At 50.4% G+C, this 27,015-nt stretch overlaps 13 protein-coding genes across 13 annotated transcripts; 8 read left to right on the top strand and 5 right to left on the bottom strand.

Annotated features, from left to right (window-relative positions):
* Positions 1-1,031: 1,031 nt before the first annotated feature.
* On the bottom strand, positions 1,032-3,611 carry N7511_001026 (mRNA-binding ubiquitin-specific protease UBP3; the record flags this gene model as incomplete). Its single annotated transcript, XM_057123451.1, has 2 exons — positions 1,032-3,041; positions 3,102-3,611. The coding sequence occupies 2 exons, from the start codon at positions 3,609-3,611 to the stop codon at positions 1,032-1,034; spliced, it is 2,520 nt and encodes an 839-aa protein (XP_056989184.1).
* Positions 3,612-3,729: 118 nt separating this feature from the next.
* Positions 3,730-4,068, top strand: N7511_001025 (uncharacterized protein; the record flags this gene model as incomplete). Its single annotated transcript, XM_057123450.1, has 2 exons — positions 3,730-3,741; positions 3,763-4,068. The coding sequence occupies 2 exons, from the start codon at positions 3,730-3,732 to the stop codon at positions 4,066-4,068; spliced, it is 318 nt and encodes a 105-aa protein (XP_056989183.1).
* A 263-nt stretch (positions 4,069-4,331) lies between these two features.
* On the top strand, positions 4,332-6,468 carry N7511_001024 (RING-type E3 ubiquitin transferase MAG2; the record flags this gene model as incomplete). Its single annotated transcript, XM_057123449.1, has 2 exons — positions 4,332-4,577; positions 4,636-6,468. The coding sequence occupies 2 exons, from the start codon at positions 4,332-4,334 to the stop codon at positions 6,466-6,468; spliced, it is 2,079 nt and encodes a 692-aa protein (XP_056989182.1).
* Positions 6,469-7,541: 1,073 nt separating this feature from the next.
* On the top strand, positions 7,542-9,317 carry erg4 (c-24(28) sterol reductase; the record flags this gene model as incomplete). The annotated part of the gene is made up of 4 exons (XM_057123448.1): positions 7,542-8,593; positions 8,643-8,974; positions 9,031-9,248; positions 9,306-9,317. The coding sequence occupies 4 exons, from the start codon at positions 7,542-7,544 to the stop codon at positions 9,315-9,317; spliced, it is 1,614 nt and encodes a 537-aa protein (XP_056989181.1).
* A 473-nt stretch (positions 9,318-9,790) lies between these two features.
* Positions 9,791-10,994, top strand: N7511_001022 (dienelactone hydrolase family protein; the record flags this gene model as incomplete). Its single annotated transcript, XM_057123447.1, has 6 exons — positions 9,791-9,851; positions 9,942-10,025; positions 10,096-10,247; positions 10,346-10,597; positions 10,654-10,765; positions 10,840-10,994. The coding sequence occupies 6 exons, from the start codon at positions 9,791-9,793 to the stop codon at positions 10,992-10,994; spliced, it is 816 nt and encodes a 271-aa protein (XP_056989180.1).
* Positions 10,995-11,730: 736 nt separating this feature from the next.
* Positions 11,731-12,995, top strand: N7511_001021 (chitin synthase export chaperone; the record flags this gene model as incomplete). The annotated part of the gene is made up of 7 exons (XM_057123446.1): positions 11,731-11,760; positions 11,850-11,885; positions 11,945-12,035; positions 12,099-12,186; positions 12,242-12,335; positions 12,392-12,725; positions 12,778-12,995. 7 exons carry the CDS (start codon positions 11,731-11,733, stop codon positions 12,993-12,995), a joined length of 891 nt encoding a protein of 296 aa, XP_056989179.1.
* Positions 12,996-14,111: 1,116 nt separating this feature from the next.
* Positions 14,112-14,424, top strand: N7511_001020 (uncharacterized protein; the record flags this gene model as incomplete). The annotated part of the gene is made up of 2 exons (XM_057123445.1): positions 14,112-14,240; positions 14,299-14,424. 2 exons carry the CDS (start codon positions 14,112-14,114, stop codon positions 14,422-14,424), a joined length of 255 nt encoding a protein of 84 aa, XP_056989178.1.
* A 324-nt stretch (positions 14,425-14,748) lies between these two features.
* On the bottom strand, positions 14,749-15,228 carry N7511_001019 (uncharacterized protein; the record flags this gene model as incomplete). Its single annotated transcript, XM_057123444.1, has 1 exon — positions 14,749-15,228. One exon carries the CDS (start codon positions 15,226-15,228, stop codon positions 14,749-14,751), a length of 480 nt encoding a protein of 159 aa, XP_056989177.1.
* A 559-nt stretch (positions 15,229-15,787) lies between these two features.
* On the top strand, positions 15,788-17,908 carry N7511_001018 (uncharacterized protein; the record flags this gene model as incomplete). The annotated part of the gene is made up of 1 exon (XM_057123443.1): positions 15,788-17,908. The coding sequence occupies one exon, from the start codon at positions 15,788-15,790 to the stop codon at positions 17,906-17,908; it is 2,121 nt and encodes a 706-aa protein (XP_056989176.1).
* Positions 17,909-17,994: 86 nt separating this feature from the next.
* On the top strand, positions 17,995-20,422 carry N7511_001017 (uncharacterized protein; the record flags this gene model as incomplete). Its single annotated transcript, XM_057123442.1, has 3 exons — positions 17,995-19,962; positions 20,018-20,206; positions 20,261-20,422. The coding sequence occupies 3 exons, from the start codon at positions 17,995-17,997 to the stop codon at positions 20,420-20,422; spliced, it is 2,319 nt and encodes a 772-aa protein (XP_056989175.1).
* An 880-nt stretch (positions 20,423-21,302) lies between these two features.
* On the bottom strand, positions 21,303-23,160 carry N7511_001016 (putative Na/H antiporter; the record flags this gene model as incomplete). The annotated part of the gene is made up of 5 exons (XM_057123441.1): positions 21,303-21,659; positions 21,721-22,129; positions 22,177-22,259; positions 22,313-22,986; positions 23,043-23,160. The coding sequence occupies 5 exons, from the start codon at positions 23,158-23,160 to the stop codon at positions 21,303-21,305; spliced, it is 1,641 nt and encodes a 546-aa protein (XP_056989174.1).
* A 572-nt stretch (positions 23,161-23,732) lies between these two features.
* N7511_001015 (RNA-DNA hybrid ribonuclease) lies at positions 23,733-25,063 on the bottom strand (the record flags this gene model as incomplete). Its single annotated transcript, XM_057123440.1, has 2 exons — positions 23,733-24,784; positions 24,856-25,063. 2 exons carry the CDS (start codon positions 25,061-25,063, stop codon positions 23,733-23,735), a joined length of 1,260 nt encoding a protein of 419 aa, XP_056989173.1.
* Positions 25,064-25,662: 599 nt separating this feature from the next.
* N7511_001014 (nitronate monooxygenase) lies at positions 25,663-26,951 on the bottom strand (the record flags this gene model as incomplete). The annotated part of the gene is made up of 5 exons (XM_057123439.1): positions 25,663-25,771; positions 25,831-26,093; positions 26,142-26,170; positions 26,226-26,756; positions 26,828-26,951. 5 exons carry the CDS (start codon positions 26,949-26,951, stop codon positions 25,663-25,665), a joined length of 1,056 nt encoding a protein of 351 aa, XP_056989172.1.
* Between the last annotated feature and the right edge of the window lie 64 nt (positions 26,952-27,015).

The raw sequence follows: 27,015 nt of genomic DNA, 5'->3' as shown, positions 1-27,015 counted from the left end.
AAATATACCTACGTCCGATGTCGTCTCCGGGCTTGGATGCGAATAACCATCCAAACCACCCAGGCCACCTTGCCCGTTCAATCACCACTCCAAATCCCGCCTCACACCGTGCAGCTTCCAAAGCTCGCTCATATCACCTCCCCCTCCACAAACTCAGATAACCCCGACGCCCCGGGGCTGAACAAGCTCAGCCCTTTTTCAACACCCGCGATCTATGCAAACAACAATAGTAGACCAAGGAAATTCATGACATCGTCACAGATCTCCTGCTTCCATGGGCCAATGTCGATGGACATGGCAAAGTACATAAAAAGTAACGAAAAAAACCCCAGTAAACTGGAAGGGATATGGAAGATAGTGGCACAGGGTGCGTTCCCTCCGCCCCGTGTGCGCCTCTTGCACAAGGCCAAGATATGGCTTCGAATGTATCCATGAGAAAACGAAAAGGGGGGTATAAAAACCGAGATTCGACGTTCCCATAAGATACAGCCCATAGATAGATGAAAAAAAAGATGAAAATGACGTTGCTCAGGAGACAATGGGTATTGCAAATTTGAAGATTGCCCGAAGTTCATGATGGCACATAAAAGGCAGAATTGGGAAGGGTAGGGCCGTTCCATGAGTGAATGCTCGTAAAGCAGAGGTAGAAGATGGTTGTGAGTCGCGGAGTCGAGTTCCGGGTTGAGCGGAAACTCAAGATGCTGAAATAGATAGAATGCAAAGGGTCCGCCATACCCTATGCTACATCCTATTCGTAGCGTCCACTGTATTGTTTATGTGTAATGGCGGATTGAGGAGGTTCAAGCACGCCGCTGTAGAGAAATGTTATGTATAGCCTGTCAAAACAGACGGTATTCGCTTCAAATGGGGGTTTGATGCAAGAATTTGTAAAAGCGACACACAAGTCGAGGCCGCAGGAAGTAAGGGTACTGTGCTTTTGGACGCGAAGAAAAGGTCTAGCCTCCTGCCGAGGCTGGACAAGATGGCGTCATAAAGGATCACATCAAAGGGATCCTTTGCTGCTAAAAGCCTCAATCCATGCGTTGGTAGAACAGCAGGTAGGCAACCTTATTGTCGCGGGAGCCAAAGCGGCCAATTGGAGTCCGCACGCCAGATGACTGTCCGGGGGATGGAGTAACTCCATTGACAGACTTCTTGCTTGCATGTCCGTTGATACCGTTACCGTTGACCTGACTCCAGCCCTTATCATTATCAGCCGAGTCCATGTCATCCTGGTCAATGTGGTCGAAGATGTTGCCGTTGGGGGTCTTGTTCTGCTTGTGCTGTTCCAAAGCCGCAGCGAGTACCTTGGGGTCTTCCTCGCCACCAGCTTCTGCAACGTCTTCGCTGCGAACGCGACGGATGATAGTGTCATCCATGCGAATCCATTCCAAGCCTTCTTGACGACGAACGTCAACCGTATAATGACCACCGCTGGCGTTCTTTCCGTGATGGTAAATGACTCCCATAAGACGGTACTTCGGAGGACCACCCTGAGCTGCCATGGCGTTACGCTGGTGGGCAGGGAAAACCTCCCGTGGCAGCTCCAAGTCGAGAGGATATCCAACCTTCTTCCAAATTTTCTGAGTAGCTCCAGTGATACTGTCATATTGGAATCGCTTAAGATGAAGGATAAGGACAGGAGGCAAAGTCTCGATGAAAATTTGTTTCGTGGCAGTGACGTTGGGACCACGCGATGAGTTGAAATCACCCTGGATACTCTCTGGCTTGGTCAGGCCCTTAAGAGCGTCGAGGATGTTGTGAACATCATGCGCCCCGATATCCAGTTGCAGGGGTTGGTAAGGTTCCAATGTGACAGAAGTCTTGTTTCCAGGCACCTTGAACTCTGATCGAAGCTTGCCTCCGAAGATTCTAGTGACAGGGGACTCCGTGGCAATAGAGCCAGATAGCTGTGTCACAGCTGCCTTCTGCTTATGACCAACCTCTAGCCATCCATCGGCGCCAGATTCATCGGACTCCTGAAGATTGATCGATGTGTATTTAGAAGCACGAGCACACTCCTCATGCATTTCCTCAAGAAGGAACCCAAGGAACTCTTGAGCATCCTGTTGGTGCCCACGTCGCATGTCTCTAAATCTCGGTAGCTGTCGGACCATCTCGTAAACAAATTCTGGAATGAAAGCTTCTCCATATTGCTCAAGCTCGGTAGGCTTCAATCTGAGGCGCAGCTGATCTTCTGAAGTTGCGGCGTCGATAACGCGGAACTCTTTCATGAACATGATCATGGCGTCGATCAAAGGAAGATCGCTATGGAAACTATGCGCAGCTCTCCGGCCAAGATGGTCAAGGAACTGGTAGAATGGCGTACAAGAAACAAGAATTTGCAAGACGGAGTTCATGTAGCACATGTTTCCAGTGTTGACAAGACCTCGAGGCTCTAGGAAGGCAATCTTGTCGCTGTACTGATTAACGTCCTCGCCCAGGGTGACCAGGACATCTGCAAGCGATTCGCTTTTTTGAGGTACTCCATTCGATGTGGCCGGGGTAGGGGCGGCGGTGGTACCCGATGGCTTAGCAGATGGTTTGGAGCGAACCAGATCGGCCCAACGCTTGTTTGCGGCGGGAACAGGAGAGCTTGTCTTGGTTTCCGCGACAGAAGCCGTGTTAGCTTCCGTCTCTACATTGGCAGCTGTGGTAGACTTGGGTGTTCCAGATGTGACACTGCTGTTGTCTTTCTTGTGACGACGTGGAGTGGCAGGCACATTAGGTACTACCGGGACAACAGGAGCAGTATAAGGCTTTGAAGTTTTGGAGGGAGCCTGAGATTTCGCTGTGGAAGAAGGCGTCGTTGGCTGTGTCGAGTCGGTATCCGACTGTTGGAACGGAGTGGTCGGAGTTTGGGGTTCCGAAGGTACTTGAATAGATGATGAGGGCTTGGTTTCTTCTTGGTTGTCAGCCTCGATGCTCTTTGGCGCATCTTTGTCCGGCAGTTCAAGTGAGTATTGCATCGCACGGCCCTTGCGACGTCTGCGTGGGATTCTAGCCGGGAAAGGCTGCTCAGGGACGGACAGCCAAGGAAGCTGTGTTGTTTTAGTTGGTGGTCAGTTATCGTTTGACTGGGAGAGGTGGAGTGAGCTCACAGGTGCGGCGAAGTCAGGCTTACGGGGAATGCTTGACTTCGGCTCCCATCGCGGCGACGGGGAAGCCACAGGGTAGACTGGAACTGGCTGGGGTAGCACAGCAGGATGTTCATGCATCTCGGGCTGAAGTGACGGAATCGGGATGGATGGAGACATTGTCGATTGTAAAGGAGTCGGGATTCTTTGTTGCATCGACATCGAATGAGGGGGGAGATGAGTGGGCGCCATAACAGGTTGCGAATGAGGGTATGAGGATACGATCATTGGGTTATAAGGATGCGGCTGGTATGGACGTTGCGGCATCTGCTGGATATGTCCATATGGCGGATACCATTGAGGGTATGGTTGCGGCGCGAAGGACTGGGGCATGTGGCCATTCATGTGTGGGTGGTACCCCATGTATGGCGAAGAGCGCATGTTCGGGGGAACGTTGTTATATGGAAAGTCCTGCTGGCGGCGCTGGGGAGGCAGAGGCTGCCCATGCTGCATGGCGGGCAGATGGTGGTTCATTTTGACCAAAGAATAGGCCTTGACGATTGGTCACGCGTTTACTTCAAATGAGTGCCATGCGCGATGGTGTTCAAGTTGGACCTAAGTGTGAAGCTGCAGGCGCATTTACGCAGCCATGATGGCTTCGGTAGTGAGTATAATATATTGCTAGGCAAAGGCGGAGGACTGGTTGGGGAGAGCTGTTGGGTTGGATCGCTGGAACTCTCTGGAAGGAGATGGCAAATCTCGTCGAAGTGGAAAAGGAGGAATCCCTTTGCAAGTCACTCCCGGTGTGAAAGGAGCCGGCCAGTTAAATGTGAGACTAATGAAAGAAAACAAAGAAATCGGAGATGAGGCAGTAGACCTTGATGCGTTAAACGGAAATGAAGCTGAAGAGCGAATTGATCGGGTCACGTGTGTCCGCGGTTATGTAACCGTCGCCCCTCTTCGGACTTCTGTACATCAACTGGCACCCTGAGGGCCGTCCTGGCTTGATCTACAAGTCATTCTTATATGGCCTTTGCGGTTACTGTTCATTGTTTCCAACCTCTCCTCGACCTACACTTGGTGCATGATTCTGTTTGAGGACAAGCTGAGAGCAATTCGAGAGCTGATTGGCCTCTTATCAGCCGGTTTATCCCAAACCCCTCGCCTTCGACAAGTTGTTGGTTTTCTTTCCTATCAAGCCGCTTTTGCAGCAAGGCTGAACACTTGTCGCTATACGGTCAATACTGTTGAGAGATGTCATCCAATGCAGGACAAAACCCGCTCCCTTCAAAAGCGGTAAATATCTCTACAAGCTCGTCTCCGGCATACCACCCTACAGCTCCTACGGACAATAGCTTCCAGAGACGTGGAAGCTCTGGAAACTTTAAAGCCGGTTCATCTTCAAGGAGTTCACCCGTCCCAAGAAACAATCAGGCTCGTAAGAACCAACACAATCGACAGAGAAAACCTCAGCTGTTGGATGATGAGTATAACGAATCGGTGGGTTGACAGGTTTATCTTGAATAAGAGGCACCTGCTGACCTCGGACCTGACTTAGGCCGCCATGAAGTCAACTACCAGTCGTAAAGGACAGACGTCCATCACTCACTTAATGAACTTTTCCCTTCCACCACGCCCGCAATACCAACCGCCTCCTCGCAATGTCCGGCGGTATACGTCTTGGGGAACGAGTACTGTGGACAAGGCACGTTATGTTCATGCAAATTACAGATTTGTTGTGATGCCAAATCAAAACTTCCATGCACAAGCAGCAAACGCAGACGTTCATCTCGATTGGGCCTCCGTTCTTCAGGTGCTTGTCTCAGCGCAGACACAGTCTGCCGGTTGTCCTATTTGTTTGTCTACTCCAGTGGCACCACGAATGGCACGATGTGGTCACATATTCTGTCTCCCTTGTCTTATTCGATACATGCACTCGTCCGATGATGAAAATCCCGTGCCTGAAAAACGGCACCGGTGGAAGAAGTGCCCCATATGCTGGGATTCAATTTACATCACGGAGACCCGTCCTGTTCGGTGGTTCCGTGGCCAGGAAGGCGACCTCCCTGTTGAAGGTGGGGATGTGATACTCCGGCTGATGAAGCGAGGATCAGGCAGCACCCTCGCTTTGCCCCGTGATGGGTCAGAGACTTTTGGAGCAGATCAAGATATTCCATGGTATCACGTTGCGGAGGTCGCAGACTATGCCAGAATTATGAAAGGAGGCGAAGAATATATGACCTCTCAGTATGAACTCGAGATTGGGGACCTTAGGAAACAAGAAATTGAGGACGAGGTTCTATTTGGAGATGAAAATACCTGGACGCGGAAGGCAATCGGTTCAATCACAGATGCCACTGAGAAGCTGAAAGGTATTGGCAACCCGCCCGAGGTCCTGTCAGCCAAGGAACGCCATATTGCACCTGCGTCTGCAAGTACTTCATCGGCAACTTCCACATCTACGCCGGCTACATCAGACGAAACAGATGACATATCTCACGCCATGAACAAAGTCCAACTTGACACACAACCCATCTCCAAGCCCAAAGACAAAGGCCGGGGCAAGGAAAAACAGCCGTCTTCTGCATCGGAACAGCCCTATCACTTCTACCAGGCCTTACCTCATTTTTACCTCTCGTCTCTCGATATTCGCATTCTGAAAGCGGCATTTGGGGAATACGCACAATTTCCTGCAACCATTCTACCACGGGTGGAACACATATCAACTGGCCACATAGTCGATGATGAGCTTCGGAAGCGAGTCAAATACCTCGGGCATCTTCCACAGGGATGTGAGGTCAACTTCCTCGAGTGTGATTGGAGAGACGTGGTTGCCCCTGAGATCTTGGCGCAGTTCCGTACTGAGACCGACAGAAGGCGAAAGCGCAATCGAGAAAAGGAAGCACGGGAAGAAAAGGATCGTATCCGTGCAGAAAAGAAAGAGGATGACGAACGATGGGCTGCTGCTCGACGTAAACGACCCAGTATCGGAGGTTCCAGTGAAACTCCCTTTTCTGTTCGTGACTTCCACCCGTTGCCTAACAATATCGACGCTCCCCTTTTCGACGCCAACACTTCATCGGCTTCTCCTCCACGCGCATCATCAGGGTTTGGTGCTTTGGCCTCTCCTTCTACTAGCCCTCCTGGTTCCCGTACTGTCTGGGGAACCACGGCAGTGGCCTCGCTCTCCCCCAGCCTTGAAGCCCAAGGGGTTACTCCCAGCGATGGCTGGCGGCAAGGTTGGGAAGATGAGCTGTTCGCTCAGCAAGAGTCTGATTTAATGGCTCAAACCGCGATTGTGGATCAAACTTCCGGTCCATCAACTGGCGGCAAGAAAAAGAAGAAAAACAAGATTACCTTGATGTCTACTAACATCCAAAGAGGAGCATAACCCTCTACGGAGAGATTTTCTTCTTTCTATTGTCTATATGGATCCAAGTTTCATACATTTGAGAGCATAGGTTGGAGTTTTTATTGTTGCGCCCCTTCCTCAATCCTCATCATCTCCATACTACATGATCATTCTTACTACGTCATCAAATATTTTGAGTCTTGTGTGTATGCACCCGTTCTGAGTTCCCATCATAGTTTTACATTCGAATTTTCTGGGAGATGACAGGAAATACACATACAAATACAACAACCAACGAATACAGATATACATTTACCAATGATTTTTTTTTCTTTTTTCTTTTTTGCTGCTTCTCCTTTCCTTGGCATAAAAGGGAATGAAACTATCGCCAAATAAGTCTGAAAGAAAATATCATGAGGAAGACCCAAGCAGAAATAGGATCTATTCATGGTAGCTTAAGCAGAATAACGTTAATTAAACCAACTGGCGATAAAAAAGGCAGTTGACCACGAGCCCCCACAGCAATTCAGGTTTCTTAAGTTAGTGAAATTGCTTTGTGGGGATGACGAAAAGGGTGCTAATTTGCTTGTCCAATATTTCCCCCTTTTATGGTCTTGTATATTCTATTCTCCCTTTTGTGTTGATGTTTTTCACCTACTTCCCATAGATACACACAATTTCCGGGCAGTAGCTTAGTACTTCCATATATTCTCCAATTGAAAAACAAAGAACCTCTTCACACCAGAGATCAAGCGCGAAAACATGCAGTGGTTCAAAATCTTTTCCCAGTATATTATGTAATCAACGGGGAAGTACACAAAGTAAACATCCAGACATTCCTGTTCTACCCACTCTCGCTCCCCTTGACCTTTTTTTCCTTCTCCTTTCACTCAATTGCAGTCGGAACTTTGGTCTTCCGATCGAGCAACCATGACTTTGACCCGTTCCCAAACGGGGAAGACCCCCAGGTAAGTAGTTCGCCCACGGATCTCTGTTGCGACGTATCCACACCCTGAATCCAAGGTGGTGGTTATATCTTTCCAATTCCCACCAGGAAGCTTTCTCTTTGATACATTTCTGTGAAGCTAATTAGCTTTCCCTTGCACAGAAAAATGGATCGGCCCGGCTTCATCGAAACACCTGGCCGTCGTGTCACCCGCAACAGCTCCGTGTTCGATGGCAGCGAGAACGAGGTGGTCGATTCCCCCTCCAATGAGCGCTCGAAGTCAGCCACCCGTCGTCGCACCTCGGCCAAGGCCAAGATCGAAGACAATGATACTCCGGTGAAGTCCGCGACCAATGGCAAGGCCGTCGCGTCCAAATCGAAGTCCAAGTCGCAGGAGTCGCAATCCAAGTCACGCCTCGTCGACGGCTGGGAGGAAGGCCTCGACCCCAAGATTGACTACAGCGGTCACTTTGAGTTCGGCGGCTCGCTGGGGGTTCTGTCTATGATGATTGGTTTCCCAATGCTCATGTACTACATGTGGATCGGTGCTACCTATTACGATGGCAAATTCCCTCGCCCCGCGGAGGGTCAGAGCTACGGCGAGTTCTTCGCGCACTTGGTCGATCTGGTCTACACCGGTGCTTTCCCCTCAGTCAAGGCCTGGACAATCTACTGGGTGTTCTTCATCTTCGAGGGTGCTTGTTATTTGCTTCTCCCCGGTGTCAGCGTGAGTGGGCGCCCATTGCCACACATGGGTGGCAAGCAGCTGCCCTACTACTGCTCCGCTGTGTGGTCGTTCTACACTAGCATTGGACTTGCTCTTATCCTGCACGTCACCGGTCTCTTCAAGTTGTACACCATCATTGATGAGTTTGGACCTTTGCTCAGTGTGGCCATCCTGTCAGGATACATTGTTTCTTTCATTGCCTACTTCTCGGCTTTGGCTCGTGGTGCCGAGCACCGTATGACCGGCTACCCAATCTACGACTTCTTCATGGGTGCTGAGCTCAACCCACGCATGTTCAAGCTCCTCGATTTCAAGATGTTCTTTGAGGTTCGACTTCCCTGGTATATTCTGCTGGGTCTGTCTATGGGCGCCGCTGCTCGCCAGTGGGAGAACTATGGCTACGTGTCTGGTGAGGTTATGTTCCTTGTCATGGCTCACTTCCTTTATGCCAACGCATGTTCCAAGGGCGAGGAGTGCATTGTTTCTACCTGGTAAGAAATCCCCTCAGGCGCTACCCCAATTCACACTGACATTTTGCAGGGACATGTACTACGAGAAGTGGGGCTTCATGCTTATTTTCTGGAACTTGGCTGGTGTCCCTTTGAGTTACTGCCACTGCACTATCTACCTGGCTAACCACGACCCCTCCGAATACCACTGGAACCGGTACTTCCTTGCCTTCCTCTTCATCGCTTATCTGTTTGTCTACTGGGTCTGGGACACCACCAACAGCCAGAAGAACCGTTTCCGTCAACAGGAGCGTGGCACTATGGTGGCCCGTAACACTTTCCCCCAGCTCCCGTGGCAGACCGTTGAGAACCCCAAGACTCTCACTGCCGAGGACGGCTCCAAGATTCTCGTGGACGGATGGTGTAAGTTTATCCTGTCTGGTTCAGTCTGCAATTTCCAATGCTAATAAATCATACAGATGGCAAAGCCCGCAAGATTCACTACACGTGCGATCTCTACTTCGCCCTGAACTGGGGCCTGATCACTGGGTTTTCAAGCCCCTTCCCCTGGTTCTACCCAGTCTTCTTCGCCTGCATGATCAGCCACCGCGCTCTGCGTGACATCCAGCGGTGTCGCACCAAGTACGGTGAGACTTGGCTCGAATATGAGAGACAGGTGCCTTACCTGTTCATTCCTGTAAGTGACCTTTTTTTAAATCATTCTTTCAAATATTGTGCTAACCTTGCTTCGCAGTACGTCTTCTAATTGCATCCTGCTTTTTCGGGGCTAAGTACGACCTCTGCAATTGGGCCGACCTTTTTCTCTTCTCTCTTTTGGTCGAATAGACCTTTTTTTTTCCAACTAGAGGTTACTGTACTCTATGTATAAAACGTCAAATAGATTAATACCTGCGATAATCCAAAATTGGTTTTTGTACGACTGTGATGATGGGTCACTTGGGGGATGCTTATTCGGGGATTTCAAACACTAAATCAATCAATGCAAGCTTCAGCTATATTCAAAATAAGTAATGTTGCTCTTGTCAAGTGAGGCTCAAACACTAAAACGCGAGGTCGATATGCCAAGCACATGACTGACCCCCGCGCCTTATCGATAATGATTTCACTCCTGCGGGCAGCACTTGAGCTCTGTATTCATTTCATTCCATACCAATTGACTTCCAATTTGTCTCGGAGTAGTACTGCTCACGTCAGTAAAGCCAAGATACTTCGCCCATTATGCTGATCCAGGAATCTCATGTTGATGTGCCCACCACGGCCGATGGCCAGGGCAAGATGCGTATGTACACTGCATGCTTACACCATCCATCCCACTTGCCAGAATCAATTTAATTTTACTTTCCTATATATATCTCTAACCTTCTACTAGGCATCTATATCTTCCATCCAACTATTCCGGGTTACCCTAACGCCCGGTTCCCCGGAGTCGTTGTCTTCAGCGAGATCTATCAAGGTGCGGGGGGAGCAGACCAGACCAACCCTGAATGCTCGATTCTTGGACAGGGCCTAAACCTTCATAACAGTTACCGGACCCGTGGCACGATTTGCCCGCCAGATCGCAGGTCAAGGCTACATCTGCGCGGCCCCATCGAGCTACCATGAGTTCACCGGCCCAGAAGCTCTGAAGTACGATGCCGAAGACACGGATAAGGGGAACGCATGGAAGATTGGCAAGGTACGCAAAGCAGATAACATATGCATCAAGTGCATTATCTCTATCTAACAATTTTTTCCCTTGTTCTTTTCTTGGATTGTCGAAGCTGATAACCCTAGAAACTCGCGGCCTATGACGAAGACGCTAGTCTCAGTGTGGATTATCTGCTCTCGCTGCCCACTTGCAACGGCCGCGTCGGTGCTACAGGCATGTGTCTTGGTGGGCATCTGGCCTATCGCTGTGCACTAGATGCACGTGTGAAGGCTTCTGTGTGCTACTTTGCCACGGATATTCACAGCAAGACCCTCGCCCTGGGCAAGAATGATGACAGTCTGGAGCGAGCTGGTGATATCAAGGGTGAGATGCTGATGGTAGGTTTGATGCGATATATTTCTTATCTGGCTAGATCGGTTGTTGAAATCTCTAGATCTTCGGCAAAAACGATAACCATGTTCCGCCCGAAGGACGGGACCTTATTCGCAAGACCCTTCATGAGAAAAATGTCTTGTTCGGCTTCTACGAGGTTGCGTGGGCACAGCGTGAGTCGCACACATGGTTCTGGGACGGGTGGGGGTTTGCAGGTACATAAATACTGACGAGGCCACTTTTTTAGATGCCTTCATTCGCGATGAGCTCAGCAAGGGCCGGTACGATCCGGCTATTACTAAGGTCTGCTTTGAGATGCTGCTCGAGCTGTTTGGTCGCACTTTGAAGCTGGACCTGGGCGAGCACGATGGTAAGGAGCAGATTATTGAGGATGTTTGTTAAGAAATGGAAGGGGTTCAGAGAATGGAGCGGAGGAAATCCAATAATTGGAAAATCAACTAGATCAGCCTTCGGGTATAACAGAACTATACCTCAGAATCAAGACATGGGCTATTGTATGAGCCGCGATTGAGCGATAGCAATATCAGTCGCCTAGCCGACCACTCTCTTCAGTAAGGGCCCAGTTCTAGGGATATCCAACAGCTACAGTATTCTGGAGCTATATAGTATCCACCGCAGATCAGGTCAGTGCAGTGATATTCTTGAAGACCTTCAGTGCAGATACAGTGCAGATTCAGTGCGGGAAAAGCTCTTCTATTCTTAGCACGAGGAATCCATGGGTATGACCCGTTGCCACTCCATGGAACCTCAGAATTCCCTGTCTTAGATCAGGAGCAAATCGTACCTGACCACTTTTGTTATTAGCCCATCTTTTTCAAGGCTTCCAAGATTTTGCTGGAGCAACGCCCTAAGCCACACTAGCGCCGGTGCTTCCCCGTTCGAGTAACCCGCTACTTGGAACTCTTCTCTCTGTCCCCCTCTCACAACACGCTCCCAACTCTCTCTCTCCCTCTCATCCTGCTCTTTGCCCTGAGATCCGTCGCCGAGCGATTCGGGGTCCTCAGCGCGGGTCAGGGGATTCGAAAAATCGTGGTCTAGCCTCAACACTCGCTTCCAACACTCGCTTCGACATTCAGTTCCAACATCGTCTTACCTCGCTTTTGCTTGGCAATTCACCATGGGTTCGACTCAATTCGGCAATTTCCACGTGAGTTATCGTTGAGTTATGAGTGATCGGCCTCGAGACCGCTCCGCCCGTCCAATAGAGACTAACCGCACGCCCATTGGGTATGACAGGACTTCTGTCGTGATTCGACATTACCAGTCTGCAATGTATGAGAACGTATCCCCTGATCGCTTGCATATCAACTGACTGGATCTTCTACGTGTAGCTCTTCACCAATGAGACCGCCGCTGTTGCCTTTGGCGCGTGCGATCTGGTTGGCATTCCTCTGAGCGGCGACAGACACCTTCGAAACCTAGGTACGAGCACAGACTGAGGCATAAAGAATGGGATTATGAACAATGGTGGCTGATCTGAGACAGGTTCCATTCTGCTCGCTTTTATCGCCATTGTCTTGACTGTGGGCATGATATGGAGGTCGGATAAGAAACATGCCGCTGTCGGGCGCAGGTACGAATCCCTGGAATCTGAGACAAAGCGACAACTGACCAATTGGCCTGGATAGGGAAATGCAATTGTTCCTGCTCGGATTTATCATCATTGAGATCTGCGAGATCTTCACTGTGGGCGGTTTCCCGCTGAGCGACGCGGTTCGGAAGGTAGAGATATACGGCGTTTCGTGTCAACCACTGGGCTGCGGCTGACTGGTATTTAGGGATTTACTGCGGTACACATTGCGGCGATCACAGCGACATGTTGGGTTCTTCTCATGAACGCGCTCGTCGGCTTTCAGCTTCTTGACGACGGTACACCAGCGTCCATCGGGTTGATCTGCGCATCTGCCGCAATGCTCTTCATCGGTACTGGCTATATTGCGCTGGACACTGGATTCGACTGGACCGGCCATTTCCAGTCGAGTCATGATGCGCCCAATCGCAATATTGCTCTCTACGTGCTATACCAGCTGTTCCCGCTCGTGTGCCTCGTGCTGTTCTATGCGCTAGAGGCTGTGTTGGTGCTTCGAGTTCTAGGCGAGTTCCGACCAATGTGTAAGTCTGGACCATGTTGAGGCAAGTAGCTTCAATGCTAACAGTGTCACAGTGTATCTGACCGGGGCTGCCTTGTTGTTTGCCATTGGTCAAATCTTCAACTATGTGATCAGTACCCACCTTTGCCAGGCCGCGGATGGCAAGATCAACGGCGCTCTATTTGAAACCCTCTTCACCCTCCTTGCTGTCTCCGGAGTCTGGACCTTCTGGAGCAGTATCACCGAAGACGACTGGCCTCTCCCCGTCGGAGGTGGTGGGTACAATAACTGATTTTATGTTTAGCTCCATGATTCCGTCTATGTTTACTCGATCCAATACGTCGATTTTTTGCGTGCGAATCTCTTGATGTCATTTCTTCTGCCATACATACCTCTTCCTTTCTCATGCGGTCCTTCAACATCCCTGCTTTCATGTCTGTGACGAGTCTCGATGTAGAACCTTGGAACAGGACTCTTAATCTTGTGATACCACATCCTCGGTCATGTTTCACGATTTACCTGCCATCGCATCCTTATGTGCCTTCACGGTGGCTTTATGTCTTGCGTTGTGACTTGGTCAAGCTCTTTATGCTTTACTTTTATCAAAATTCCTGCGGGTGTTTCGATCTGCCCGGTTTAGCCTGGACGGCCCCTTCTCCGTTGGCATTTTTACATGCTTCATTTGCTTTTATTGTCAGATACCTCTCAGCCTTGTACTTAGCTATAGTAATCCATGTCATATAACCGACTTTCCAGTCTTCCCTTCTGCCATATACACCCATAGGTCTATGAACCCTAGGAAGAGCCGATAATCATAAAATCCTCTTCATGTGACCCTATCTCCCCAAGCCAGTTCTGTTGTGTTGCCCACATCTGTCAAGCTTGATACTACCTACCCTCATTCCAGCATCGAGGAAGTACAAATCTCCAAATATGGCCCGGTGCGACATCCTAGTTTACTCCTCGCCTCATCTATCAATACGCCAGCCTATTACGAACGTGACATCCAACCGAACAGGCGCGCAGACCTCGTGCTTCCTGTCCATGTCGACTATAGCACACACACACACACACACACACACACCTCGGGATGTATATAACCACTGATTCAATCCTGCAATGGCGTACATGAGTCCACCTACGGGCACATCGGCAAAACAAATCCGCCCTGATAATCACCTTCCTACATACATTCCTACTCTCAATATGCGTTTGCTTCTTACTGCCCTCACCCTCGCGTCAGGCCTGGCTTCGACTACCGCAAATCATACCGCGAATCATCGAACTCATCCCATATGTACATCCATACTCCTTGTGATATCTAGGATCGGTTATCAGAGTCAAGACCGGAATAGAAAACTAATAGCCTGTATCCTTAGTGTACCAACAAAATCTAGATGTCGTCCCAATGCTGCCTGAGACTTGTAGTCTCGCTGCTTGTCTTAACCTAACTGCCCAGCTGACTTGTATTGCAAATGCCATTGTTAATGGTGATCCTGCTGCTCTGCAGAAGTGTTTGACAACTTCCATGACACAGGTATACTCCCTTGATTTCTGGTTATAGACGTGCGAGAAGTTGATGTGCTCGACACTAGATATGCTCCTGCATTGCCTGTATCCCGGCGCTCAATAATGTTCTGATAGCTCTTGGTGTTTGTCCGGTGGTGGCTCCAGCTCCGCCTGGGGGTGATGAAGATCCAGGTCATCCCGATGATGTTTAGATTGAACTTGAAGGTAGGCTCGGATGAGTTATACGACTTGCTACTATGGAATTCAAGGCATGCTGTTCATAGCTAAAACAAGGCTTTCTTTTGTGGTAGGCTAATCAATACCAATGGGGGTATGTACAAAATCAACAGGTGGTCATTCGTAAGCGTGTAATGAGAATATCAAGCCACAATATAAAAAAATTAAATGTATGATTGTGTGACTTTGATGCAGTCTCGTTCTCAAAGAAGGTTGTGTAGGTCCAAAGTGGAAGATCCGCAAAGAAAAAAAACGAGCTTCCATTCCAGGCTGCAAGACCTGCAAGACAAAGATTCTCCTCAAAGCCGGACCTTCACATCCACACATGGGAGAGTCCACTCCCGTCTTCCGAGGAGACTGCGCATCCATTCTAGCCCAACTCCAGTCCACTCGTCGGGTCTCGATTCTAATCCATTAAGAGCGAGTCGTTGTTGCACACTCTCCATAGCAGCACCGGCCAGAGCCTTGGTGGTAGAGTTGACTGTATCGAAAACGAACTCTGCCATTCCATCACTCGGTACCGCAATGGAGGAGCTGTTGCCCGATATAGCACTGTAGTCGCTAGATTCCGAGCTGTACCGCGGGGCGAACCAGTTGCTTCGGAGATCAAATATACAACGGTCTGACCAGTGGCAAGATGATACGAAGAGAATCAACAGCAGAGCCGAGCAGTAGACACATGGTCGGTGGATGATGTATGTTAAGGCGACGAACGAAACGATGAAGAGTGGTGATGCGTTGGTTGGGATGAAGAGAAGCGGTAGCCAGCTATAATACATGTCAAGCTCGTGTCAGCTGAAAACAACTACCAAGTATGTTATCGTGAGATTCCACACACCTTCGTAGGCAGAACATGATCTGATGGCAATTGCGGGCCGCTTCCTTCCAACAGAAGGACGCAGGCAAATGGACACTGGGGAATGTAGTTATTGTTTGAAGGTCTTGGGCTTGACTTCTGAGCCCAGCCTAGATAGATGGTAGAAAATAGTCCAAGGGTTATAGTGATGTTGAAGTCAACGTTGACTTGGAATGACGCGAATCGGGCAAGAGATATCCGCCACACCCGTGCCACAGTTCTCAGCCACAGCCACAGCCAGATCCGCGCCCGAACAATATTACCAGAGTGAACTCTTCTTCCCTTCACCCTTCTTCTACTTTGCCTTCCACTGTTCAATTTCATCTTTCCTTTCTCAATCATCTCCCTGATTCGCTCATTCACTGCTCATTTCAGCTTGCGAATTCGATTTACCACTCCTGCTCTCGAAGCAGAGCTTCTGAGAGCTTTGCAAAGCTTGGTTCATCAACGGAGGTCGCCTGCAACCAAGGCGTGCGGCAGAAATGTCCACCCCCAACGACCTCCAGGCCCTCTTGGCCAGTATTCGTCCTCGTCCGTCCCCGTCGAATACTCCCGGCCATGATAATCCCCAGGCTCAGCGCCAATCGCACTACCAGCCTGGCATGTTCCCGCCGCATCCTCAACAGCCTTACGACGGTCAGACCTACCCGCATCCTCAGTCCCACGGTTACCACCATCCATCCGTGTCATCGACAATTCAGAGTCCTGCGCCCATGAACACCCCTCCACACCACGGCTCGGACATTATGAGCCCCAACGTGGCAACTCCTCGTGGTGAATGGCCTCATCAGCCACAGATGGCAAATAACCCTGACCGTGCTGTCGACCTTTTGAGCCTGCTCAGGTTCAACCAGGGTGCCGGCCAACCTCAGGTCCCAGCTGCTGTCCCTGAACACTTGCGCTCCCCGCCAATCCACGAACCTTCCTCGTCGCACGGACGAAACATTTCCGCGTCTGATTTGGTTGCTAGTTTGATCGGCCAGAGCCCTTCTGCCCCTGCGGTTCCCGCAGCTGCCCCAGCTGCTGTTCCACCAGGATTCCAATCTGGCCACCCTGAGGGTCCTCATGAGAACACGCAAGACATGTTGCTTCGCTTGCTCAACCGTTCTCAGTCCAGTCCCTCTGTCGATCCGTCTGCCCAGGCTGCAGCCCAGATTCCTGCTGCATTCAATGAGCCCCAGGTCGACACAGTTAAGAATCCTCTTATGGAAGTTGTGGATGAAAGTCCCCAGGGACCTGCGCACCCGGAAACGGTCGCATCCCCTTCAAAGGATTCTATGTTCACTTATGTCAACCCCTTTGACCAACTGGCTGCCATGTCTCCTCGCGAGAAGTCCCCTCAGCCTACCTCGGGTGCTCAAAGCCCCGCTGTAGAAGTTGTGCAGAAGCAAAAGATCAATGTCACTGCTAAGCTGGAGCCTTCGCCGGCTCCTCGGGACATCACCCATCCGCCAGTCTTGAACGATGGCCAGCGCGAGGCGGTGAACGGTGTTGTTGAACGTCTCGTAGGTGAGATTGGCCGCTCGCTCAGCGGGGGTGAGCCCCAGGCTACAGCCGACGCGGAAGCTGCCCTTTCTGCTGTCCAGGATGAGCCCTCCAGCGAATACCTCGCATCTATTGCCAACAATCTCCGAGAGTCTGCTGCTGAAGCTAAGGAAGCCGCCAATTCGCTTGACGTTGATAACATTGTCGAGGAGACCGTGGTGGAAGTTGCTACGGTTCCCGTCTCTCAAAAGGCGATTGATAACACCGAGGTTTTGGCTGATAGCTGGGAAAGCGCCGAGGACAGTGCTGAAAAGGAAGAAGAACGAGTTGTTTCTGTTCACAACTTCCCAATGAAGCCCTTCATCTCTATTGCTGTGAAGCCGCAGTCTGGAAAGCTCAACACTTTCCGTGATGACGACGTCATGGACATTGCTCGTCTGAAGAAGGAATTCGATCAACTTGATCGTTCGTTGACTGCGGCTACCTCTGAATACATTGTTTACGCGCTCGCCAAGACCGGTGGAATTCGAATCATTCGACAGGATGATGGTAGTGACCGTCAGGTCTTCCGCGCCACCCGTGACCGTGTGTTCAATGTCGCTCTTTGTACAGCCGGTGACTCTGAGGTTCAAGCCATCATCGGTATCGGAGTCAGTGGCTCTGTCTACTGGGCTCTGATCTCCCGATCTGGAAAGGACCTCTTCGAAATGGACGCTTTGGAAAGTGAAAGTCTGATCTTCCCACCTTTCCCAGCCTCCGACGAGAACACCTCTGGCGGCCAGCTGAAAACGCGGGCCAAGCGGAGCACTCGTCACACTAACCTGTTCGCTATCGGACGAGGCAAGAACATTTATGTTGTTTCTCCTAAGGCGGCTATGAACCCAGCCTATGGCGTTTCCGGTTCTCAGCGCACAGTCAACACAGAGAAGTTCTTTAAGGAGCGCGCCTTGAAGATCTCTACTGGTAAAGCCGGCAAGGACTTTGCTTTCAGTGACGATGATTCTGTCATTGCTTCTCTCGACAAGACCGGCCGCCTGCGCTTCTGGGATATCAATGATATGCTCACCGACGCGAGCTTGCTGGAAGGTCCTCCCCGGCCGAGGTCCGGGTCCCCTTGACCACCTTCGTCACTGGTTCCCCGACTGAGAAGTCCTGGCCTACCTCGGTCCTCTTCCTTGACAAGCTCCGCGCTTATTCTCGATCCATGGCGCTGCGTTATGTTCTGGTCGGACTCAAGCAAAACCACACCTTGCAGCTCTGGGATATCGGGCTTGGCAAGGCTGTGCAGGAGCTCAAGTTCCCTCACGAGAACGAGTCTGATGCTATCTGCAGCGTTGCCTATCACCCGGCTTCTGGGGTTGTTGTTGTCGGACACCCTACTCGCAATTCGATTTACTTTGCCCACCTGTCCGCACCACGATACAACCTGCCTCAGATGTCTCAGGCAGCATACATTCAGGCCCTTAACGACAAGGACAACACTGTTCCTAAGCCTGAGTCGACCGCCTGCTTGAGTGGAATTCGGGAGATCTCTCTCGGTTCCAAGGGCCAGCTGAGAAGCTTAGAGCTCCTTCCCATCTCGAAGTCCGCCACTGACAAGCGTGGAACTGAGGAGTCTGCTCTCTTTGAGCTGTACGTCATGCACTCACGTGGTGTGACCTGCTTGAACATCAAGAAGGAGGACTTGGGTTGGACAGCCGATAATAAGGTCATTCGACCTGTTGATGCTGTGGAGCACGGCTTGATTGATATCAGTGACCTGGCGACTTTCCCCAGCTTTGCCAGTGATGACCCCTCTGTCAATGGTGACAACGTCTCTGTTCAATCTCGCGCTGCTCACAAGGAGCCTGTCAAGAAGGTGGATTTCGGCGAATCGACTTCTGGTGTTGCTCCTTCGCGTGGCGCATCGCCCATTAAGTCGTCCAAGAAGAAGGCTTTTGATGAGCCCGATGTAGCAGCGGCACCCGTCTTGGCTGAAAAGTCTGACAAGAAGAAGAAGAAGAAGGCTTCTGCTGCTGAGGCAAAGGCAAAGGACCCTGTTGCCGCCGCTATTGTCGAGCCTCTTCCAGTTCCTTCGGTCACCAAGGAATATGAATCCCTTGCCTCATCTGCCACTGCGACGGGCGCGACTCAGGCCGCTGACCAGGCCTTGTCTGCCACCCCCAACTTGTCCGGCTTCGATCTTACCAGCGAGGCCCTTGGCAGACACATCCAGAACGTGGAGGAAACTGTCTCGACTCAATTCACCAAAACCCTTGGTATTGAGTTTGATAAGCTGAACCGTATGTTGGATGATGAACGCCGCCACTGGGACGCTGCCGGAAGCTCCAGGATTGAACAAGTTCTGCGCTTGGTCTCCAGCTCTCTGTCTGACAATGTTGAGAAAAGCCTGGCCCGCATTGTCTCGACTAGCATTGAGAGTAGTGTGATTCCCAGTCTCGCTGATAGCACCTCGGCTGCTGTCAGCAAGCAGCTGGAAAGTGTCGTTGCCAAACAGCTTGGAGGCGCCTTGAACGAGGAATTGCGACAGGCTCTCCCCAAGACAGTCATCAATGCTATGGAACAGCCACATGTGATCAGGGCTGTTACCGATTCCATTGCCCAGAACCTTTCTCCTCGCATTGAGGCTGAAGTGGTCCGCGTTATGCAGAAGTCGCTTGGCCCCATGCTCGAGAGCCTGGGACGTACTACACAGAAGGTGGAGTCAGACATGGAACGTCATTTGCAGGCTCAGGTCAAGCACTATGAAGCCCAACGCCAGGCCGACAATGCCAAGATTGAGGAGATGTCGAACATGCTGCGTGGTTTGACCCAGACCGTTGCCTCTTTGGCCGCCAACCAGAGCCACTCAAATTCTCAACGTGAGATTCTCCGTGAGGCCCCGCGTGAGGCCCCGCGCGAGGCCCCCCGTGAGGTCCCCCGTGAAGCTCAGCGTGATGCTCAGCAAGTCAACGTCAATAAGCGCGCCTCCATTGGTCGTCCCTCCGGAAACCAGGCTCGCATGCCCCAGTTGCATCAGCCACAGCCGATGCCTCAACCCGCGCCAATCCCCCAAGTCGCCCCGGTTCCCGTGCCTGCTCAGGCACCCACTCCTCGGACTCCCGAGGAAGCTGAGCTGGTGGATATCGCTCATTGTATCAACACCGGCCACTATGAGGAAGGCACTGTCAAGGTTTGTTTCCATATTCTTCACTCTCAAGACCATCTTACTGATATCATTACTCCAGTGGCTCCAATCGGACCAGCAAGCCGACCTCTTCGACAACTTCTTCGTTCGCGTGTCTCCTGCATTCCTGTCGCGACTTCCCGCAATCGTTCTGCTCTCCGTTGCCGTTGCTGTGACTTCCAGCTGGCAGACCAACATCGGTCAACGCCTTCACTGGCTCGACGTGGTTCTCCAAAGTGCCAACCCCGACGTATGTCCCCACCACTCTCTTGCATCTTCTCCAAGCTAACAATACACCCTCTAGGACAATGATCTCCGTGAAGTCGCACCTCGCATCCTGGACATTATGAGCCAACGCCTGAACACCCTGTACATGAACATTGTCGAGCGCAACCCGCATGACCCAATCCTGCGCCTCATCGCACCCCTTGCTCGTCGTACCCGGGAGCTACACTCCACCATTTGAGTGTCTGCATCTTTGCTATCCTTATTTTCTGTTTTTTTTTAACTTTGCTATCGCAAGGTTCGAATTCGATATGAGTTCGATGTATTCATGATCATGATCTTGACACAGGTACATTCAATGGAGTTTTTTTCTTATCGTTTTGCGCTGTCTAGTATGACCTGTAATGATATCGGAAGCATGACCAGAGAAAAATACGAGGGGACCTCAGCATCGATGAAGCATGGCTCTGAGGGGGATTTCATGGGCAAGAATAGGATGGGTTGGTTGTGGCTTCAGATCGTGTGCCGTCTAAGCAGTTCTGCTTTTAATGTGATTATCTGACGTGTTTTTTCTTCCCTTTGCTTCTTATGATAATCATGGACATGGGTTGGGCTGTGTAGGATTTTGTCGTTGTATCTCCTTTTTTTTGCATCTTTGATGCTTGTATCTATCTTTATGTGCTTTCGGTGGCTATGAGATGACAATTTCATGTCTTTCTTTCTTCGGGTTTCTTTTGGTTTTACTTTGTAGTTCCAAGGCTTGTGCTTGATACAGTGCTAGCTTGTCGTTGGGCCTCGGCGCTATGGGACTCTACTGGCGTTTTGGATGAAGAATTCTTCATGGTTCTCATGGTGTTGCATATGTATCACGTACTGCATGTGCAAGAAGCCAAACGTCTATGTCCGATATAGCAATATGTCACTCTGTTGCTATCTTTCTTGGAGACTGTGACAGCCATAAAGAACCTGTTCCATATCTTCTCCTCTGCTCTCCCTCTCTCTTCTCTCTCTCATTTCTCTTCCTCCTCTTCTCATTCGCCTTCTCTGTTCATATCCCTTCTGACCAAAAAGTATATCTCAATCATCAACCCCGTGTCAAACCATCACAGTTCGATGCAAAATTAACGATTAGCTTCACCAGCAGTCGGTTCCTGGAAGACAAGATGAACAGGTCTCTCTGGTTCATCAGGTTGACCAGTACCAGGCTGGTTGGACGGCGAACGAGGGCGAATCACCGAGCGATGAATACCAGTGAAAGGTCCGTTATGCTCTCGCGCAACACCTCGCTTACGACGCTGACTTTGATGGCTGTCGACTTGCTCAAGCGGTGTAGCCGTGCTGTGGGTATGTCTGATGCTTGAGATTGGCACTGGAGATGGGTCATCATGTGTACTTATGCTTGTGCTCATTGCAGTAGAGATTGTTCGTGGGAGGTGATATCCTGCTTTGCCGAGTGGCACAGAGAGACCGTGAACAACCTGTTATTGGGTTAGTGGCTGGTTGGATTGGGGCTTTTTGCGGGGGGGTTCAATAACTGACAATGCTGCAGATGACTAGGAACCAGACTACCACTTGGATGGTCTCAATGACTTGCTGGACATCCTCTGGGATCTCGCCGTTTACTTGGATCTCACGCAGGAATTCGAGACTGATGGATAGGTAGAAGATGGCTCCTACGCCAATCGGGCCGAAGAATCCGACGAACAAGGCTTGCGAGACTAGCTCGATCTGGTGGATCCCCTTGTGCATGGCGAAGACGATGGGCAGTCTTCGGACTAGGAGGATCAGAATACCTAGGAAGATAAGTCTGTAGATGGGGATCACGCTGTTGTTCAGGAAAGATGACCATGGGCAGACAGCACCGAACCACATAAAGACAGACAAGTTGAGTAGCATATCAATGGTTGGCTGGAGGGAGTCATCCATGGTCTCGAGACGAAACCAGTCACTGTTGACGTTAGATTCTTCCTCGTATAGCCTGGAGGGTAGACATACTCTTGCGTGAACACGTTCCCAGCAATGAAACAAGCAAGTAGATCATCGGTTCCAATCAACCCACAGGTACCCACGATGAACAACTGTTAAATAGATCAGCAAATGCAAATCTTCCATACTCTGGGTGTAAACTCACTGCAAGAGCAATAGCAAATACTAGAAAACTCTCCCGATCAACATAGCGCTTCTCCTCGGCCCAATGCAACAATTTCCTCGAAATATAACCCACCACGATTCCATATGCAACACTCAAAAGGATCGTATACGCCCAGGTCTCGTAAAACCACAGCGCCATGGCTCTCCCAGCACCACCACTATAACTCTCCTTTGCCATGCCAGTATATTGCAGAAGATAAATCCCAAAGAAGAGGAAGGGATATCCCAGTCCATCGTTAGCGCCTGACTCGGCAATAATGATCCTCTGCAGCGGACGGGGTACGTTTTTGTCGGCAAACTTCCCCTTGACAATAGAGTTGGATAGGACAGGGTCTGTCGGAGTTATGCAAGCACCGACGATTAATGCATGAAGGAATTTAAAATTCGGCACCATGGCCCAGATTATCAGACTGCTGCTTATCCACATGGCTGCCATACCTGGGCCGAGCAGCAAGGCCAGGCTCTTCCATTCGATCTGCAGGTAGCGTTTGGGCAGCTGCACGCCAGCAAGGACCAACTGCACGCCGAGGACGAGACGGGTGAAGTGCAGCGTGATTGTTTCGAGGTTCTGTGGGTCATGCAAGGCATAGTCCTCCGGTCGTATGAAGTTCGCTGCATGTGGGGAGAAGATGACGCCAGCCAGGAGGGAGATCACTATCAATAGTTAACAATTGGGTCATGGCGGGAAGGTGATGCCGGAGCACACTGACAAGCCTCGGACAGGTAAAACACGTCCTTGCAGAGGTAAGAGACAAGTCCGAATAAGGAAATGAAGCCCCCTAGCGTCGCGCAGACGATGTTGAAGTTGATTAGGCCGAGTGTAGGCATGTTGATTGCATGCAACCCCCGCCTCGTGGGTTATGATTTGCGGTCAAGTGTGGTTTGGGCCAAATACGAGTATATCGAGTCGGTCTTCCGATATCAGGTAATATCAGGTAATATCAGGGAGGATACTACTAGTCCTTTGAATTTGTCCGGAGACAGATGAAAATAACACGGATACAAGTGAATGTTATTCAATCATAATATGGATATCCTGTGAGATGCGCAGCGAGAGCATTCGTGATAGAAAAATGAAAGGCTTGATCAGAGCAAACATTTATGATCCAAGGCAATGCTGAGGGGAATTAAGTAACGGTGCAGTGCAGACGTGCAGAAGTGCAAAAGTGCCAACGTTGTAGAAATGCAGCGATGCAGTGGAAAGATGAAGATGAAGTGGGAGAGATTCTCGTCACTCCGGGGGGTCTTGGCAGTTTATCCGATCTACACATTCCGCCTTCCGCTGTCTTTGGGGGATATTCTAATGTTTACCGTGATGACAGGTTGGTTGTTTGTCCATTGGAGATACGTATGTGATTCTTGGGTTCTCAGATCCTCATTATCCAAGATTGTATTGCTGTCTAGAAATCCTCGTCAAAAATCTCATCAAAAACCTCGTCAGGCACATCTTGGGCAACCTCAAGTGCCTCGACCTTGGCAGATACACCCTGGTGGGCTCCCTTGACCGCGAGACGGTCTGCCTCTTCATTGCCATGGTCTTTATTGTGGCCCTTGACCCATTCAAACAGGGTCTTGACCTTGAGATCATTGCGTTCCTCGATCTTCACAAGAATTGACTCGACTAAATCCTTATTCTCGACCGGTTTCTTATCACGGGTCATCCAATTATTGCGACGCCAGTTGACAAACCACACCGTTACGCAGTCAATCGCATATCGACTGTCGGTGATTATGGTTACATCGCGGTGCCGGGGAGCAATATCAATGGCCCGAAGGATGGCTGTCAGTTCGGCGCGTTGATTTGTTTGGCGAGCACCTTTGAGTGGCTCCGAAACGTTTCTGCTAGGATAAGTGAGCCGAATTAGAAAATGATCAAGACACCGGGCTCGAGGGTAGACGAACCTTTGATCGTCAGGGCCGAAGTATACCCCTACTCCGGCCGATGCTAATGGGGTACCGTTCCTTAGTGAACTTCCATCTGTGTATATCCGCAGCATGCCCGGAATACCTGTAGATTGTGTCTTGGTTGCTAATTTTTGGGTTGTGGTCTTGTACATCACCTTGCCGGTGGCCGGATCTAGAAGCACATTAGGGTCAAAGCCATCTTCAGCTCCCTGGGGCAATGGGCCATCACCAGGTGCAAACTCGACCCCTTCGGCATCTTTTGGCGTCTCAGTCTCGATTCCAGGCGGCCCAAATCCGACTGCAGGAACTGCCTTCTGCCCTTCCCGCACAAAGTCTTCTGCCTCTTCGCGGCTCGAGAACTTGCGATAACGAGGCCGAGCAAACCCTCGAATCTGTTCTTGTGCTTTATTCCAGTCCGTGTATACACCTGGAACTCGACCTCGTTGGATTCCGTAGAATCTGGTTTCTCCGCTTGCGGAGGCGCTGTCCGGAAGCTTGACACCGTTCAAAAACGCGTTGGCTGCTTCTTGTGAGGGAAATGATTGGACTGGAACATTGTAGTTGTCAGTTGGTTGACCACCTGACGCGCCAGTACGACCATGCGACAATGGCACTCACAGATTGCTCCCTTGAAGCCCGTTATTTGAGCCAGGCACTCATTCCACCCATGGTAGATCCCTGGTTTATGCCCTGCCTTGACGGCATAATATTTCGCTGCGCCATTTCTCTTGCGTTTTGTGCCGGCGGTCGGCGAGGGTGAGGGTTTTGAGGCAGGCGAAGCTTTCGAAGCTGGTGCGGGACTCGGGGAAGGAGTGGTCTCGTTCATGGCGGCGGAGTAGTTGATGGGCGTCCAAGGGCGGACTCCAGTGGGCATAGGACCGCGAGGTAGGCCTTGGTGGGTGCCAGTGGGTGAGTTCTTGAGGTTTCGCGATCTATGCGTGCCTTGGCGTGGAGGAAGAGATCGCGGAATTGATCGCGAGGGGCAGCTAAGGAGGGAACGCCGTCCCAACTTCAGAGCTGACCAAACACGCCTGGGAATCTTGGTTGCGCAAAAGATGAGAAATCGGATTTTCAGGTTAGTAAAAGCTTGCAGGAGTGAAGAAGAATTGGGAGAGGGGGAGAGAGAGAGAGGGGGGGGGGGGGGGGGGGGGGCTGTTCTGGAAGCACTTGGCGATGTATGCCCGCATTTCAGCTCTTACATTTATACATTTGATATGCATTTGAGAAATTCTCACGTTACTATTGGTTTGATTTACAGTCAGATTGCATTGATTTGAGATATTCATTTTTTTGAATCCCAGAATTTTGGGTTGGGAACATATATATATCTCGACAGTCTCAACATGCTGTGAGGGTTCCCAGTCAGAGTTTTTATACAAGTAATTTATGCCACGAAGACCCAAATGAAGAGATTATATTAAACCCTTAAATCACAGCTCGCACACGATCCAAGATAGTCCGAGTCTGTTGCTGTGTACACTTTATAACATCGTCGACAGACGCCACTGCATTGATACTTCCAATGCCAGCACCGCTTTTCGTCCATTAGCACGGCTCATGCCGAAATAGAGAGAGGAAAGGAGAGAAACTCACGCCCAAACGGTTCTTCTCTGATCATTGCCAGCTTCCCTGGCCTCATTGTGCCGACGAATAACCTCCTCGTCACTAACCCCTTCCTCGGATTCCTCATAGTTCATCCCAATAACAGCCCTCCCGTCATACTGCCTCGGAAAGACATCAGTTGACTGGAACACATCATGCCGAGTAGATTTGATAGTCGAGACTCCACCATCACTACTAGAGACGATGGTCTCCTTCATAACAGACGGAGCTGGACATTCGGAGGTTGCAACGAACTGGACCTGATCAGTATAGAACAACACATCCCAGGCAATCAAACTCACTCTTGTACCCATGACAATTCCATCCGCACCTTGGATCTAGTTAGCAACTTGAAAAAGAAGGGCGAGTAAGAAACGAAAACCCACCGAGACCAAGAGCAGCAACACACCCTCTCCCATCAACAATACCCCCAGCAGCAAGTACAGCAACCGACCGATCGCCAGGATTCACCAAAATGTCCATCACCTCAGGCAAAAGAGACACAATACTAGCACCTTGGGCCCATTGATGACCACCGGCATCAGTGCCCTGAACGACCAAAACATCGACACCCTGCTCGATAGCTTCCCTTGCGGCCTTGACAGTCCCAACCTGAACGAATATTTTCGTCTCCCAGTCTGAAGTCTCCTGAGCTTCTCGAATAGCTTGAATCATTGGAAGATGATCAGCATCTGCCTGAGGGAATGATAGCCAGATCGCTGCCACTCGATGCTTCCGCAGGATAAGAACGGCATTCTCCACAAACCCATCTGGCTGGAATGTGATGAAGCCAACACCAAGTGGCAGTATATCACCATCTGCTAGATCGAGAACAGTACGGGATTTGGCCAATTGAGTGTCCAGGCTTTGGAGCTGTGTGCTCCCCGGCTTGAAATCGAAGCCACCGCCAATGAAGCCTGGAAAGGATTAGCTCGGCCCATGCAATCATATCGTCTATTACTAAAATGAACAGACATCATAAGCGTACCGAGCCCGCTAGCTTTTGTTACTGCAGTTGCTAGATTGACATCTGCGAAGCCAAACATGGGTGCATTGGCGATGAATGGAATGGATGTATGGGCGAACCATTGCTTCAGAAGATTCTTTGCCATTGTTCAACTGGGAGGCTATGAATCTAGCCAGAACTGGACTCAAAATTGGTTGATAGAATGACTT

Source organism: Penicillium nucicola (genome assembly GCF_028828085.1).
Source record: "Penicillium nucicola strain IBT 29836 chromosome Unknown utg000001l, whole genome shotgun sequence".
Classification (NCBI taxonomy): Eukaryota; Fungi; Ascomycota; class Eurotiomycetes; order Eurotiales; family Aspergillaceae; genus Penicillium; species Penicillium nucicola.
Note: the sequence above shows the minus strand (reverse complement) of the source record. Positions and strands in the feature narration are given on the sequence as shown.